Source organism: Asterias amurensis, chromosome 4, assembly GCF_032118995.1.
Source record: "Asterias amurensis chromosome 4, ASM3211899v1".
In the NCBI taxonomy this organism is placed as follows: domain Eukaryota; kingdom Metazoa; phylum Echinodermata; class Asteroidea; order Forcipulatida; family Asteriidae; genus Asterias; species Asterias amurensis.
Window position 1 is genome coordinate 4,222,979 of NC_092651.1, and position 15,755 is coordinate 4,238,733.

The 15,755-nt window shown below is 38.7% G+C and overlaps 1 protein-coding gene and 1 long non-coding RNA gene across 10 annotated transcripts in view; both read right to left on the reverse strand.

The window, feature by feature from the left end:
• The window catches only part of LOC139936501 (uncharacterized), a 59,248-nt gene extending 57,886 nt beyond the window's left edge, over positions 1-1,362 (reverse strand). Inside the window, exon 1 of the long non-coding RNA XR_011785962.1 lies at positions 1,292-1,362. This is a non-coding gene — a long non-coding RNA (uncharacterized lncRNA). The remainder of the gene's footprint in view (positions 1-1,291) is intronic.
• Positions 1,363-2,340: 978 nt separating this feature from the next.
• LOC139935833 (uncharacterized) overlaps positions 2,341-15,755 on the reverse strand; it is a 107,887-nt gene continuing 94,472 nt past the window's right edge. For 8 of the 9 annotated variants that reach the window (XM_071930432.1, XM_071930431.1, XM_071930435.1 and 5 more), the window contains 3 exons: positions 15,723-15,755; positions 14,364-14,581; positions 2,341-8,132 (listed from right to left, as the gene is read on the reverse strand). In XM_071930432.1, coding sequence (XP_071786533.1) covers positions 7,960-8,132; positions 14,364-14,581; positions 15,723-15,755 — 424 coding nt within the window. In that variant the 3' untranslated portion in view covers positions 2,341-7,959. The remainder of the gene's footprint in view (positions 8,133-14,363; positions 14,582-15,722) is intronic. The other variant, XM_071930436.1, reaches the window with a different exon arrangement.

Genomic DNA, 15,755 nt, shown 5'->3' on the forward strand with positions numbered 1-15,755 from the left:
ACTGTATAACTGCTTATTGATGATCACCAGACGGTATTTTTACCATCGATCACAGGGATGTGGTTAATATTAGATTTATAAAAAGTAAATTGTGTCGTACATGTATATGGCAATTGTAGATTGGTTGTTCTATTCAGTGAACTGTGCACTGCAACTACCTTCTTGGTCTGCATAATTGCCAATTGCAAAAGCTCCCCCACACCCCTTACCTATCTCTCCATAGCATCGTTTCATCTTGCCCTCTCCCCTAATAAGATTGAGAAATTGCACAAAATGAGCAGTTTGATACACTAAATATGCCCTAAATTTTCCTACACTCCCCCCCCCCCCAAAAAAATAAAAATAAAATAAAAAATAAATAAAAAGTACACGGGTTACGCTACTAATTGGGGAAGGGGTTGAACTAACTTCATCCAAGTGTTCTTAGCAGTCACTTTTATGACACCATAATCTGCATATTATTCCAATCAACATTGCCAAACTGATATCCCACTCTGGATTTGTCACATTCTTTGCTGCTAAGTAGCTCATGAGTTGGGCGCACAGAGGAAGGGGGGGGCATTTTTCTCAAAGACAATCCCTCAGAATTTGAAAAAATTAATTCTGAGCAATTTTAGTAAGTTCAAATACATGTCAAACACTTTGCAACAGGCAAATTTTTAATGTTTATAAAACAAAACATTAGACTAGAAGGATGTCCAAATGTTTTGACCCTGTTTTTATCTAGCATTCACATGTAAATGTATTCAATAATTTGGAGAGCCATTTTGCCACCTTCTTATCAAATCTTGCCTGTATGTGACTACCACTGTATACATTAAAGAATCAAAGTAAAGTGTAATTTGGAAACTATGTACTGTTTGGGGAACAGTGCTAAAAGATAAACGTGAAAAGTGGTGGCAGGGTATGGAATGTTTTCCCCACTAACTATTTTGGTGGTGGCAGGATATGTAAAGTTTTTCCCACTTAATATTTTTGCATTTCAAAAATAGCTGTGGGTCCAGTTGCTACATTATACCCGGTCAGCACTAGTCTTTGGAGGAAGCAATACTAATGGAGATTTAATAATGGAAACGAGTATTTCCACTTCTTTTTAAAAGGTTGTCGTCTGTCAGTTCCATAAAGTAGGCGTGTGCCCGCCGCCCCCCTGGTGAAACAAAAATTAAAATTAAAATGTTGTACATTGCACAACTCGGTGTAAAGCAGCAGCAAGCATTAAACTGTTTTCCTCTTGCAAAAATCGTTCTTGTTCTTTGCACAAATGGGGAAATAAATGAGTGAAATTTATTACCTTCCAGGGTATAGCTTCGTGAAAAATCCACCGCCAAACACAAAACAGAACATTTTCCACACGTGGATCAGCTTGAAAGGAGAAGTATCTACCGCCCTCAATTTAAATGCAAACATCTCACAACAGAGGGGGCTATTCCACTGTGACGGTCTCGAAAATCAGTTTCTTCCTCCATGGAAAACCAAGGCAAACTCGGGCAGGAGAGCTGGTGCTTCCAAAACTTACAACAAACAATTCAAAAATGATAATAAAAAAGACATAAACTGCCGTGTTGTTTTTCCATGCTTTTCTTGTAACACAATGATGCAGTGATACGCTCGCGTAGCAGACGGTAAATCCAGCACTACATCATGTATTATTTGTTCCCATCTTCTCATTGGATGAGCGGGAATGACGCGTATGACGCAAGCTTTTTCAACCAATGAGAGGACGGCATTTTTAGTCACTCATGCTCTCGTCTATACATATTCATACAGATAGATATATTATGTCATTAACAGTGCACTTTTGTTTTACTGTCCGTAGCAGTGGTGAAGTTGTTTTGATTATTAATGACAGATTGTGAACAATAAATAGAGTTATCTCAACATAGGAAATTAATAATTGTAATAATTTTTGATTAATTGTTTCTTTTTTTCACCCATATTTATATTGATTGAGGAATTGGAAATAAATGTTGTACTGAACTGAACTGAACTAAATTGAACAACAAAATAATGTTAACTAACAATTTCCCAGGATAACTTTAATTTTGGGAGAGGCTTGTTATGGAAACGGCCAATCTCTCTCGTTTATGTCTATGTTTATGAATTGCACAAACCAATTAATTGTGATTCAGTAACTAGACTACAATATTTATTCTAGTCATTGTGAAATCAGTGGTTAGCTTGGTAGGATTCGAACCCGCAACCATGTGATTGCAAGTCCTGCAGTCTAACCACTGGACCACGGTGACCGATGGAGGGGTGGGGGGGGGGCTGGGGGGGGGGGGGGGCTGGGGACATGGATGGTGGTGTACAAGTAATGCAATAAAAAATCCACATGAAACCTTTGATATCATATGTTACAGATTATATTTTATTGGTTTTCAAATTTATAATTAAACAAACTTAATTCAAAACACGTAGTTGGTGACAGATCTATATTATAAACCACCACACTCACTCTCCCTACCTTTCCATATACACACTCGTCACAACTATTGAATATTGCATCATGCCATTAGACATGAATGTACAGTAATGTACATACATACATACATACAAACAAACAAACATGAGAGCGTAATTTAACAAGCCTGAAATTTCATTGAGTTACCAGCCCCACAAAACAATAAGAGAGCACCATTAAAATTATTGTTACAACACACAATATTTGTATTAATAAAAATATTATTCACGCATACAAAATAGTATTATTTAACAGGTTTTTTTTCTCGTAATCCCACATTTGTTTGTACAATTTCATTAGACCCCAACAACAAGGTTTTTATAAAAATGACTTATTTATGATTTATTATGCAACAAAGCTATTGAGGTCCCTAATAACTGTATGTTTTATACACAGTGTTAACTCTACCAAAAGAATTTTTTTTTATAATCAAGCTGCATAAATATTGATCATTTCCTCATAAATTTATTTTTAACAATAGTTACTGCAATAATTCTGTAGCTGGCCCATTCCAGGGACATTCAACCAGGGATCAAACCCAAATTTACAACACAACATGGGAAGAAGCAGGAGAGGATTCACCTTAAAGACACTGGACACTATTGGTAGTTGTCAAACACCAGTCTTCTCACTTGGTGTATCTCAACATATACATAAAATAACAAACCTGTGAAAATTTGAGCTCAATCGGTCATCGAAGAAGTGAGATAATAATGAAAGAAAAAAACAACCTTGTCATACGAAGTTGTGTGCTTTTAGATGCTTGATTTCGAGACCTCAAATTCTAAATCTGAGGTCTCGAAATCAAAACCTTGGAAAATTACTTCTTTCTCAAAAACTACGTTACTTAAGAAGGAGCCGTTTTTCACAATGTTTCATACTATCAACAGTTCCCCATTATACTTGTTACCAAGTAAGTTTTTATGCTAATAATTATTTTGAGTAATTACCAACAGTGTCCACTGCCTTTAAGGGGATGCACAAAGTTGGTCATACAAACTTTATTGTATTATGGTTATTGAACTGAGTTTATTTTTAGTTCAGTTTTGCCCACATCAACATAAAGTAATTGTTTCCATACACCTCTTCAAAAAATACACATTGCGCAAGCGCCAACTGTTGAATGAGGTGCATGCGGGTCTAGCTAGTGATCTTGATCACTAGCTAGACCAGCATGCACTTCATTCCACACCTAACGCATGTGTACCGAGTATTTGCGATAATGTCTATGAATAAACTCATACACAATGTCCTTGGGTCATGCGGGTCATCAGATTTTTACAGCTCCAATACTAACTGTTCTACCAAAGGAACAAGACTGTACTTTTGTAGTCATTCATTTGGATTATTCAAACCGTCTTTCTCTCAGTTAAAGGCAGTGGACACTATTAGTAATTGTCAAAGACTAGCCTTCACAGTTGGTGTATCTCAACATATCCATAAAATAACAAACCTGTAAAAATTTCAGCTCAATCGGTCATCGAAGTTGCGAGATAATAATGAGAGAAGAAAACACCCTTGTCACACGAAGTTGTGTGCATTTAGATGGTTGATTTCGAGACCTCAAGTTCTTAATCTGAGGTCTCGAAATCAAATTCGTGGACAATTACTTCGTTCTCAAAAACTATGGCACTTTAGAGGGTGCCGTTTCTCACAATGTTTTATACCATCAACCTCTCCCATTACTCGTAACCAATATTTTGAGTAATTACCAATAGTGTCCACTGCCTTTAATCTGCAAAAGATTGATGGCTCAAGGAAAATACTCCCCCCCCCCCTTTTGGAGATAGAAACAAGAACCACTATCATTCTCACTATTTCCAACTTAGAGATCACATGTATTTGAACTCTAAGTTTAAGACGAGGGTTGAAATCTCCCCAGAGCTTGTAGCCCCTTCAACTAAAAACCCCAAATATTTGTTTGTTTTCTCTCCGCAAAGCATCCATCCAAAACAAAAATAAAGCGTATCATTGAAATACATTCAATGTCTCAGTACTGCAACAAATGAAATCCTTGCATGATTTCCTCCTTAACAACAAAATTGAACAAAATGTTGGGTTCTTTCCACCACTTCTTGTGCCTCTTCCTATCATAGGTCTGTACAATTAACTTAATCCTATAAGACAAATATAACATAAATTTACAATATTTTGAACTATACTTCATCATACTCTGAATCATTTTGTTACACAAACTTTGACTTGATATTCCACTAGAAAAGTTGGATATCTTTAACAGCTGTTGATATTTTTAAGGCTATTGTAGCTTCATCAAATTTGGTTTAACCCTTACATAGATGTGTGTAAGCACTGTATACTCAGTACTTGCCCGAGTTCTGTGAATAAAGAATCACAGGCATATTACTCGGGTGGGATTAGAACCCCCGACCTTTGCAATTCTAGAGCAGCGTCATACCAACAAGACCACCGAGATTGCCCGGTAGCTAGAGGCAGTTCGAACCCTATGTCTTAGCAGCGGCACTACAACGATAAAATAGATGTTAAATTTGCATCTTTGTAACTTTGTTGCATAACTCTCTAGCAGGAGAATAGAGGTCTTACCCACTTTGGGTAAAATCAAAAATCAGTCATCAATAAATAAAAAAACATCCAAGGAACAAATCTTCAACTAAAACATTGAAAGAACTTTTCCGCAAAAAAAAACCAAAAGCATTGCTAGAACTTTTTTAGTCATCCTGTGAATATAGCTATAGAAAATATCTTTAAAAATGAGTTGTGCTAACCAACTAGGCTAATTAAAAGTCGAGGGTCCTGCAATGCCAAAACACTACCCAAGTTACTTGCTAAGATCGCATAATCACACTTGACAAAGCCTTCTAAAAGTCAGCATTGAGTTGTATTAGTTATGCATAGTCAATGGGTGGAAACTATATCTAGTGCACAGCACTCACTATTGAATGGTCCTGGTATTTGGTTATAGATGTGAGACCTTGGGTGGATATCACAAAGAGTTAAGACTAGACTTATCGAGTTAGGGCGAGTTACACGTCCTAACTTTCGTTCGGCCCCAGCGGCCAGTCTATCCAGGACAAAAACTAGTACAAGGGCACGTGCAAAATGTTCAAATTGGATCAGTCTTTACGATGATTAAGGTCTACACAGCTTCATCTTGGATTTTGTCACAGGAATTATCATAACATACTGAAAAAGATAATTGTAGAACCACTATTCTGTTAGAACCATGTCTACTCAAAACCACACACAACCATCAAACAAAATCACAACAAAGAGTTTCAAATACACTTCACATTTGCAACAAGGAAATTAGCTAAACATAAATGAGCTACTGAGTAAATGAGGTATATTTCTGTATCGTTAAACCATTTTTGTTTTCAATTTAAAACAATTCTTTAATTGCATAAGGGAATAGAACAACATTGGTGGCTTTAAACACATAAGAGTGTGTCAATTTCCTGTGAAGTTTTCAAGGTTTTCATCTTGAGATCAAAGTTTCCGGTCTTCTGCAGGCTCGTTTTTACAAGTTTCTGAAGATTTGTGATTTCTCCCTCATTCTGTCCTATTGAAGAGGTCACATTTTAGTCTTCGAGAAAGACTCAGAAATGCCGCAGTAGAAAAACAAAAAGCAAGACAAGTTCTCAAAAGAACATAATCTACCTTGCAAAAAGATACTCACATGGTGTTACCGCAAACCAAATATATTGATTACCTCAACATGCAATGCCTCAAACACCATATACATTAGGTGGCTTGTCAAAATGGAGAGTTGTCAAAGAGTGCAGTGCCAATGGAGCAAGTACCCAAGAAACATAACATGTCGTTACTTAACTAACCACCAATGTTGAGCTTTCCCTGTAAGTCTCTACTCCCTCCCCGTTCCCTGTGTGGCAGTGAAACGCTGGTTGCATGTTTAAACCAGTTACAGCCGGTTACAACCGGTTAACTAGTTTATACTAAAACCAGTTTAATGTACATACATAAAGTCATTTCAAACGCATATCATTAATACTATGTTTAAAAAAAAAAAGAAATCCTCAAGATTTAAATCCAACACATCCATTCCAATTGTTGAAAAGAAGAGTTAAAACAAATAAAAAGTAAAACGATCTTAGCTTCATCAATCATTAGCCTTTCTGTTTTCTTTCCCCTCTAATATCTCACTCAACTTTAACTCCGTACTTCTCTGTCACAGTGCTTTTAAACAAATTATGTAAAATGTTGAAGAGAGAAAAGGTAGACCTTACGCAATACTGGTACCTTGGCAATAGCTCTTTAGACAAATGCATTCAAATTTATGTTTAGAACAAACGATCTGCTCATTTCCAATTGAGGTCTAAATTAAAGGGCAAAAGAAAAACTTGCATGGGAACTTTGGGAAACCGTGGCCCCAGAGCTGCTTAAGCAGAAAATATTGCTTTTACAAAACATTTCCTGCTGAGCAGAAATTATGCTGGATATTAGTCACAGATTGTGTATGTGACATGGTATTTTGGCTGGTAACCTAGTTCTGCTAAGCACAATTTTGTTGTGCTTAGCTACTTTGTTGTGCTAAAGCAGCCCTATGAAATTGGACCCATGTTTTATTTAATTGTTTTATGTCAGTAATTATTTGTTCTAAGATGAACTTTTAAGTTTTAGCATAGTATGGAATTTGTATAAAATAGGACATAGTTGCTCACACTCTGCTAAGCTTTGGGTTACCTACATGCATCTTTATCTGGTTATGGCCATCGTTCATTCTATACGTCTGATTTTATAAAGTGAACTTAAAGTGACTACAGTGTTAGTTTCCTCCGAATCTCTCTTAGGTTGGGTGAAATCAAGTGAGACCATCTAGATGTATTGGACTTTATTTTGTCCTCAAGCCGACCCATTGCTGCTTGTTGTAGCTTTCATGCTTTGTGCGCAAGACATCATGTTATCCTCAACTGACTGCAAACTAAACGGTAAAAAGAAAAGGTAGCCCACAAAAGCCACCAAGATGTCGGTGAAAATTAACCAAAAAGGCTATTGGTTGGACTGGTTGATTCCAACAACAAAGCTGCGACTTCAGAGAGATTGTCTGCTGTTCCCACAGGAGTTTATCTCACAGAAAAAGTAAGAGCGCCCTCTATTGACGATGTTGTTGCTATCCACCTTGCAAAGCTTTGGCTTTTGATATCAGTTGAGTCCATGTCAGCATCTACAATATACCTGATGCACATGATGTCATTTGAGTATGGCGCCCTCACTTAGAGGTCAAAGGTCAGTTGATCATTGGCCAATCCCGCACGTACAAATCTGTGCGTTGCGATTGTTACATCATTGTTTACCTCGAAGATGGCTGCTTGATGACGTCAATGCATAAGGTCTTTATGTAGGGTTGTTGGTGTACAATATAGGTTAGGACGGCTTATCAGAGATTCTTTGTTGAAAGAACTCTCCGTAATGTCTTAAGCCGATCCAGCGCAAGAGTTAGCAATCAGCATACTCTTCTTACCACAAGCTGAATGCAAAGTACCAGCCACAACTGAACCCCCTCAATGCCTTTTCATGTGTAGTGAGAGATGGTCCGAGCGGGAGAAAGCCCGTTCACACTGGGGGCACTTGAAGGGTTTGTCACCCGTGTGTTTGCGGAAATGCCTGGTCAGCTCGTCTGAACGGGCAAAACTCCAACCACATCCTTCCCATGTGCATTTGTACGGCTTCTCTCCTGGAGGGATGAAAGGAAGAAATGATCACCATAAGTATTAAAAAAAATAAAAATAAGCAACTTAATAAATTAAGCCACCTGAATACCAAGCAAGGTTGACAGACTATGGAACTTAGCTGCTAACTGTGGCATAAGAAATCAGCAGGATGAACCCCAGATGTCTATTCGGTAGAATGAGTGAGCGAGAGTTATATATATTTGGTTTGAGGTAACACCATGTGTGTATCTACTTGCCAGGTAGAGTTTGTTCTAAGAGAACTGTCTTGCTTTACTCTACTACCACGGAGTAGATGTTCGGGGGTTCGGGATACTTCTCAGTTCTGAAAGGAAATGTCCTGTTTTTTAACTATTACCCCGGCGGACGATTTAGAAAATAGGCTGGGACTGCTACTTTAGCTGTGAGAAATAGTTCACACGAAAGCGAATGCGAAGTGATTTTGGTGACGCAATAAACGTTACACCCTGTTTTGCCTATTGTGTCGCGTCAAAATTTGCTTCGTTTTCACTATCGTAGGCGCTATGCCACACCTGACTGTCTTAAAATCCAATGATAAGTTATACATGATTTCAATTAAACCTGAATTCAACAGACACAAATCAAACCAATAGTAACAGCAAGTGGCCAGGTATACCATAAAAAGCTGTTTCCAGATGTCAGAAGTTATTTCAATGTTATTGATATCAATTAACAATCGCTGTGTCAATGATGAATAAAAAAGTGTTTAAGTTTGTCAAGTACAATATCTGGAAAGAGTTATTCAATGTTCATTTTGGTGTATATGTAGAAAAAAGTTTACCCCTTGATTGCTGAAAGCTTTTACTCTATCCTAATACTTCTGTACATGCCTTTCAAAAAATCCTCTCTAAATAAAACATTTGAGAAAATAGCATTAGCTGTTGCAAACTGCTTACCAACCAAAAGAATGGTATAAATGCAACAAATAGTTTATGGCCTGACGTTTCGGTCCTAGCAGAGTCTTTTTCGAACTAACAAATATTTCCACAGTAACTTTTAGATTTCAATTTCAATTATGATACTAAACATTCGACCCATGATTCATAAGCATCGAACCAAGGAACGACAAAACAACAACCCGCAAACAGTCTGGTTCCTACACATGAGTAAATGGGTGATTTACACGCTGTCCAACGAGTCCGGAAACATGTCAGGTACAAACCAGCGAACGCAAATTTGTAGGGACAACACGGAGGTGAACAGTGGCTTATTAATGTGGACAGGTGATGCTGACGTGTGTTGAAGATGCCACCTGGCTGAGCCTTCCTTTCCCACTGTAATTCATCTGACTAATTAGAATCCACTCTCTATGATTGATTTACAGTTCCTGCGGGTCACATGCTAATCACACCGCTCACCAGCGGCTTAAAGGAGATACAACCAGGATAATATCCTCTCTAAAAGAGGGTTTAAGCCAGGGGCCATTTTCATAGAGCTGCTTAAGCAAAAGTTTCGCTTAAGCACGAAAATAGCTCGCTTATTTTACACATGTTACTGGCCAAAATGTTATGCCATATACATTGATTGTGACTGGTAATTAGCTGTTGTTCACTTAGCATAACGATTGAGTGGAGTCTTGGCCGGTAATCTGATTTTACTAAGCAAGGATTTTTTTGCTTAAGCAAAATTTTGTGCTTAAGCAGCTCTATGAAATTGGGCCCTGGAGTTGGTCGAAACAAAATTTGCTGACAATTTGAAAACTTGGTGTCCAAGTTGTTCACTGACATTACTGTAAACAGTCAATCGGAGAACAAACTATTAATGTTTGCGAATTTCAACCAAAAAACAACAATGCAAGTTTAATATTTACCACATCATTAACATCAGTAACCTTATGCCGTTCCGGATAATATATTCAAGCTATTCACAGGCCTGCATGGAATGTTTTTTTAAATGGATAGGGCACAACGACATCCTTGGTAAAGGGCACCCGTGACACTATAAGGAAATTACAAATTACGGGGAATGGAGTGTCAGGCATTTATTCAGATGTACTTAGTCAGTAGGGATGAGACCCAGGGGTGAGAGTCATTACTATTGAAAAAGTCTGAAACTTTTTTTTCAGGAACCACTATACTGTAAGAACCAAGTCTACTCAAAATCACACACAACCATCAAACAAAATTACAAACGACTCTCAAACTCAAAGGTATGTTGAAATGATGGCATTTCTACCGTTTGGTGACCCCTGGGGGTTATAGATTCCAAGGAGCTTTTGGAAACAGTATCCAAAGCACTAGAGAAGTAGACCAGGATTTCTTTATTTTTTGGAAAAAAATAATATTGTCTGATTTTCTTCACCAGGCCGACATAAAAAGTCTGAATTCAGACAAATGTCTGAACAATCTTATCCCTGGAGATCGAACAAAGATTTGAACGGTTTCTTTTGGTGTGAAAATGAAGCTCCCTGAATTTACAGAATGTTTAGGGGTTTACAGACTTTCTACATCATTTCAAATAGATATTATGAAGATCTGGTCATAACACGGGCCAAGTCTTTATGAAAATCTGAAGGTGCCGGGAGATCAGTAAAAAAATCCTGAAATCACGAAAGACCAAGGCAAATCACAAGCCTGCCATATTACAATTTAATATTTTTTTTTGCTGCTTTTTAGATTTTGCTTTTCGAGAAACGACAACCAGATTACCTTTAAAACAAAAAATAAAACTACACAGAACTTCCCCCTTGTCAGAGGTAAGGGGGGTAAAAATGACAAGCAGTTCCTTTAATGGTGCCACAAATTTTGGGGCCCTCTAATTTCATCAGGGGTGACAGGATGGCGCTGTAAGGAGCCCTGGGATGCCAGTTTGGACAAGCAATCAAAAACTGACGGAAAAGCAGCCGCCCGGTGAGCTCCCGAGGTGTAGGGCTACTTCCGCCCCAAAACGTGCCCCACGTGGAAACAGGTGTGAACACAATCTGCCCTTTCACAGTTCACAAGGGTCCTGAGGGAAATTTTCTCTCTTAGTTTAGAGAAGGGGAGGGGGGGAAGTTGAGGGGGGGGGGGGTAAGAGACAGAAAACAGTCCCTGGCTCTGAAAGGTTGTTTTTTTCTGACATCTGGGTGGATCGAGAAGGAAAGAGTGAGTGTGAAATTTCGCACTTTCTAGATTCATAACATGAAGGTGAATCTTGTGGAAATAAAAAACACACAAAAGCAGAGGCTGAACGAGTTGAGGGGAGGGGGAGTAGCAGGGAGGGGGGGGGGGTTGAGAGAGAAAATGGTCCCCCGACTATGAAAGGTTTTTTTTCTGACATCTGGGTGGTTCAAGAAGGAAAGAGTGAGTGTGAAATTTCGCACTTTGGAGATTCAAAACATGGAGACAAAATCTTGTGGAAATAAAAAACACACGAGCGCAGAGGCTGTATGAGTTGAGGGTGAGTGACAGGCGAGATAAAGGGAAGGTTTTCATTAACGCATACACAGATTCTCTGTCATGTGCGTGTTATAAAAATACTTCTGGAGGGCTTTTATATTGAGGTGAAAGGTTCATAGGTGAAAGGTCGGGAAAGAAACTACTGAGCCAACCTGAACTGCAAACTCAAAACTACAAAAAAGTGTCTACATGATGTGAATGTAAATAAAACAAAAATCCCTGCTTTCAACGTGGACTTTGTGCAAGCACAGTGAGACTTAAAGGCAGTGGACACTATTGGTAATTACTCAAAATAATTATTAGCATAAAACCTTTCGTGGTGACGAGTAATGGGGAGAGGTTGATGGTATAAAACATTGCGAGAATTGGCTCCCTCTGAAGTGACGCAGTTTTTGAGACTGGGACTTTGTGCGAGCACAGTGAGACTCAAAGGCAGTGGACACTATTGGTAATTACTCAAAATAATTATTGGCATAAAACCTTTCTTGGTGACGAGTAATGGGGAGAGGTTGATGGTATAAAACATTGCGAGAATTGGCTCCCTCTGAAGTGACGCAGTTTTTGAGACTGGGACTTTGTGCGAGCACAGTGAGACTCAAAGGCAGTGGACACTATTGGTAATTACTCAAAATAATTATTAGCATAAAACCTTTCGTGGTGACGAGTAATGGGGAGAGGTTGATGGTATAAAACATTGCGAGAATTGGCTCCCTCTGAAGTGACGCAGTTTTTGAGACTGGGACTTTGTGCGAAAACAGTGAGACTCAAAGGCACTTAAAGGCACTGGACACCCTTTGGTACTGTTGGTAATTGTCGTAGACCTGGGGTGCGTTCCACTCGCGCAAACGCTGCCAACAGTTGCACACGTTTGCCAACGATTTCAAGTGGAACGAGTTGTTCGCCGCCACCGTTGGCGAAAGTTGCGACTTTAGGCGAACATACTTCTGAGGTGTTGGCGAGTGGTTTTTAAAATGGCGGACAAGCATACGGTATTTATTTCTTTGTCACAAACATAATTGCATTGTATTTTCGGTGGATGATAATGCAGATTTGGAATAACAAAGTTAATTAGTTGATGTAATGTCAAAAAGAGGACTATTGCAACAAAAACAAAGTTTAAAAAAAAAAACTACGTATGGTGCGCGCCATCTTCATTTCAGGGCGCCGCCATATTGACATCGGGTATACGCAGTAATCGTTCAAAAGATAAGAAACATTTGCGCGAACAGTTGCGAGTCGTTTGCGCGAGTGGAACGCACCCCAGTGTTCTCACTTGGTGTATCCTTACAACAAACCTGTACAAATTTTTGCTCACTTGGTCATTGAATTTGCAAAATAATAATGAAAAATAAAACACCCTTGCAACACACATGCAACTTTTTTTATTGCAAGAAAAAATGGTCGATCACACTTAACTTTTGCACAGTGTTTATTCAATTTTTATGCCATTGTTTTGAAAAGAAAAAGAGGAAATCAGCTGGTCGGCTGAAAAGTTGCATGCCTGCTTGTTGCACAACTTTGTGTGCTTCCAGATGCCCAATAAAAGGCTTCAACTGAAGTCTTTTATTATTTGAGTGGAAAATTACTTCTTTCTCAAAAACTATGTTACTTCAGAGGGAGCCGTTTCTCACAATGTTCTTTACTATCAACAGCTCTCTACAAAGCTTTATCACGGTGTGGTCATCTTGATTTTTACTCCATTCCAACTCATTGTAACCAAACTGAGGCTGGACGAAATAATTGTCTGGTGCTATAGGCAATGAAAGTTAGCATTCATTACTGTTATAGGGTATTTGGTTACAATTATATACACTTACCCTATTTCTGAGTCTGGGCAGAATTAAGCTTCATTTTGGCGGCGCTGGTCAGCTTTGACTTCATTCAAATTAATAAGATCTCACAAATACAATTACTTAACTACTATTTATATTTAACTATTAAGAGATATTACTTTATACCCTAATGGTGTCCTCCAGCTGAAAGGTTGCTGTATAGGAGTAGTGTACTACCAATTCAGTTTCCAGTCAGCCTTTGGACAACCACAATAAATGAACCTAAATACTACGACTATATAAGTTAGAGAGATACAACCTTTCTGTAACAAAAGCTGGAGAAGAGTGAGGGTGGTTTATTGTCTGCATTTGCTTTTATATGGCTATGTACACTAAGGAAAAAGATTAGGGCCTGCTCAATAGGCGTAAACAAAGGAACTTACAATAGGCTTTTATACTACACTGGGGGTTTTGGAGTTCATTGTTCACCATTTACAGATGGTCATATACAATAGGGGAATGGTAAAAGTCTCCAGTGCGAGCACTAAAAGCTAACACATGCTTGGCAGCTGTTAATGGAATTCACTACACTGTTATTGGAAACAGGGAACATGACCAAGATGGTGACAGCGTGACAGAGGTCTAATGCTTGTTACCAAGTAAAAAAAATTATGCTAACAATTATTTTAAGTAAATACCAATAGTGTCCATACCTTTAATGGGTCTATATTTAAAATTTGCTCCCAATTCAACAACAGTTGGTAGCTCTATATATAGCAAGACAGTTCTCTAAAGAACAAACTCTACCTGGCAAGTAGATACAGACATGGCGTTACCGCAAACCAAATATACATTGATACCTCACCATGCAATGCCTCAAATCATATAAACAGCTCCATATTGTTCACAATCCAAACACCAAAAAAGCCACATAGCTTTCAACACTACAACTCATGTAAAACGAATGGTGTGTATCGATTGCCATAGAACAAACAGACCTGCGGCCCTCCCCAAAACCTCAAAAAACTCGTCCCTGAAATTTGAAAAGGTCATCAGCGATAATCACCTGTATGGGTCCTCATGTGTGCCTTGAGGTGGGAGCTCTTGGTGTAGACTTTGTTACAGCCCTGGAACGTGCAGCGGTGGACCCTCCGCCGTTTGCCATTGTCGAGTAGGAGCTCTGTAGCCGCCCTGGTGCCCCGTAGATTGGTCTCCGATGAGGAGGTCCGCCTTGGTCGGCCAGCGTGCCAAGGGCCTGTATGCCTGAAGTCTATACTGAGTGGGCTGGAAGGGTGAGAAGTTTTGGAGAAGTGTTAAGGTAAAAACATGTGTGTAATAAACCATTCCACTAGACAAACTACATGTGGTCACAGAGTGGTCGCATCAGTGGCCACAGGGTGTGTTTATACCTTGGGGACTAAGGCAAAATTGCATTTTTATGAATGAAAGAGTGAACAATTTTTTTAAAGACACTGGACGCTATTGGTAATTGTCAAAGACCAGTCTTCTCACTTGGTGTATCTCAACATATAATGCATAAAATTACAAACCTGTGAAAATTTGAGCTAAATTGGCCGTCGAAGTTGCGAGAAAATAGTGACAGAAAAAACACCCTTGTAACACAAAGTTGTGTGCTTTCAGATGCTTGATTTCGAGACCTCAAGTTCTAAATCCAAGGTCTCAAAAACAAATTCATGAAAAATTATTTCTTTTTCGAAAACTATGTCACTTCAGAGGGAGCCGTTTCTCACAACGTTTTATACTATCAACAGCTCCCCATTACTCTTTACCAAGTAAGGTTTTATGCAAATAATTATTTTGAGTAATTACCAATAGTGTCCACTGCTGGTGCAAACGGTATTACAGCGTGCCAAAGGCATGTATGCCTGAAGTCTATACTGAGAGGGCTAGAGTTGTGAAAAAAAGGGTAAAGTAACGTAATGCTGAACCTTAAAGACCAGTGTGACCTTGTACATTCTTTGAGTATTCTGGCAGGCAAGATACTACACTGGTCCTATGGGAAAGTAGACACCTTTGTGTCATAATTTCCGCATAAAACCAAGAGTTTTGAAAGTAAAAGCTGGACAAGTTTTGAGATGTGCCCCCTTTCATCATATCAAAAGTTGATATGAGTTAGACAGTGCAATCTCCAAAAAAAATATAAGGTTTTTATATTTTCTTCCAAGACCTGTGTACTTATCATGCCTGCAGGAAGTCCAGGCTCTGTGGCTCTTTTGTAAACATGTGATGTCGCAGGTCACATCGTCTATAGACTGGTCGTTTATCTTATCCCAAACTCCGTGAACTTTGATGGCTTGGAAAATTCCCAAAATCTTCATATAAGGGCAATGGACACCTTTGGTAATTGTCAAAGACCAGTGATCTCCCTTGGTGTATCCCAACATACGCATACAAAATAACGAACCTGTTAAAATTTGGACTCAATTGGTCATCAAAT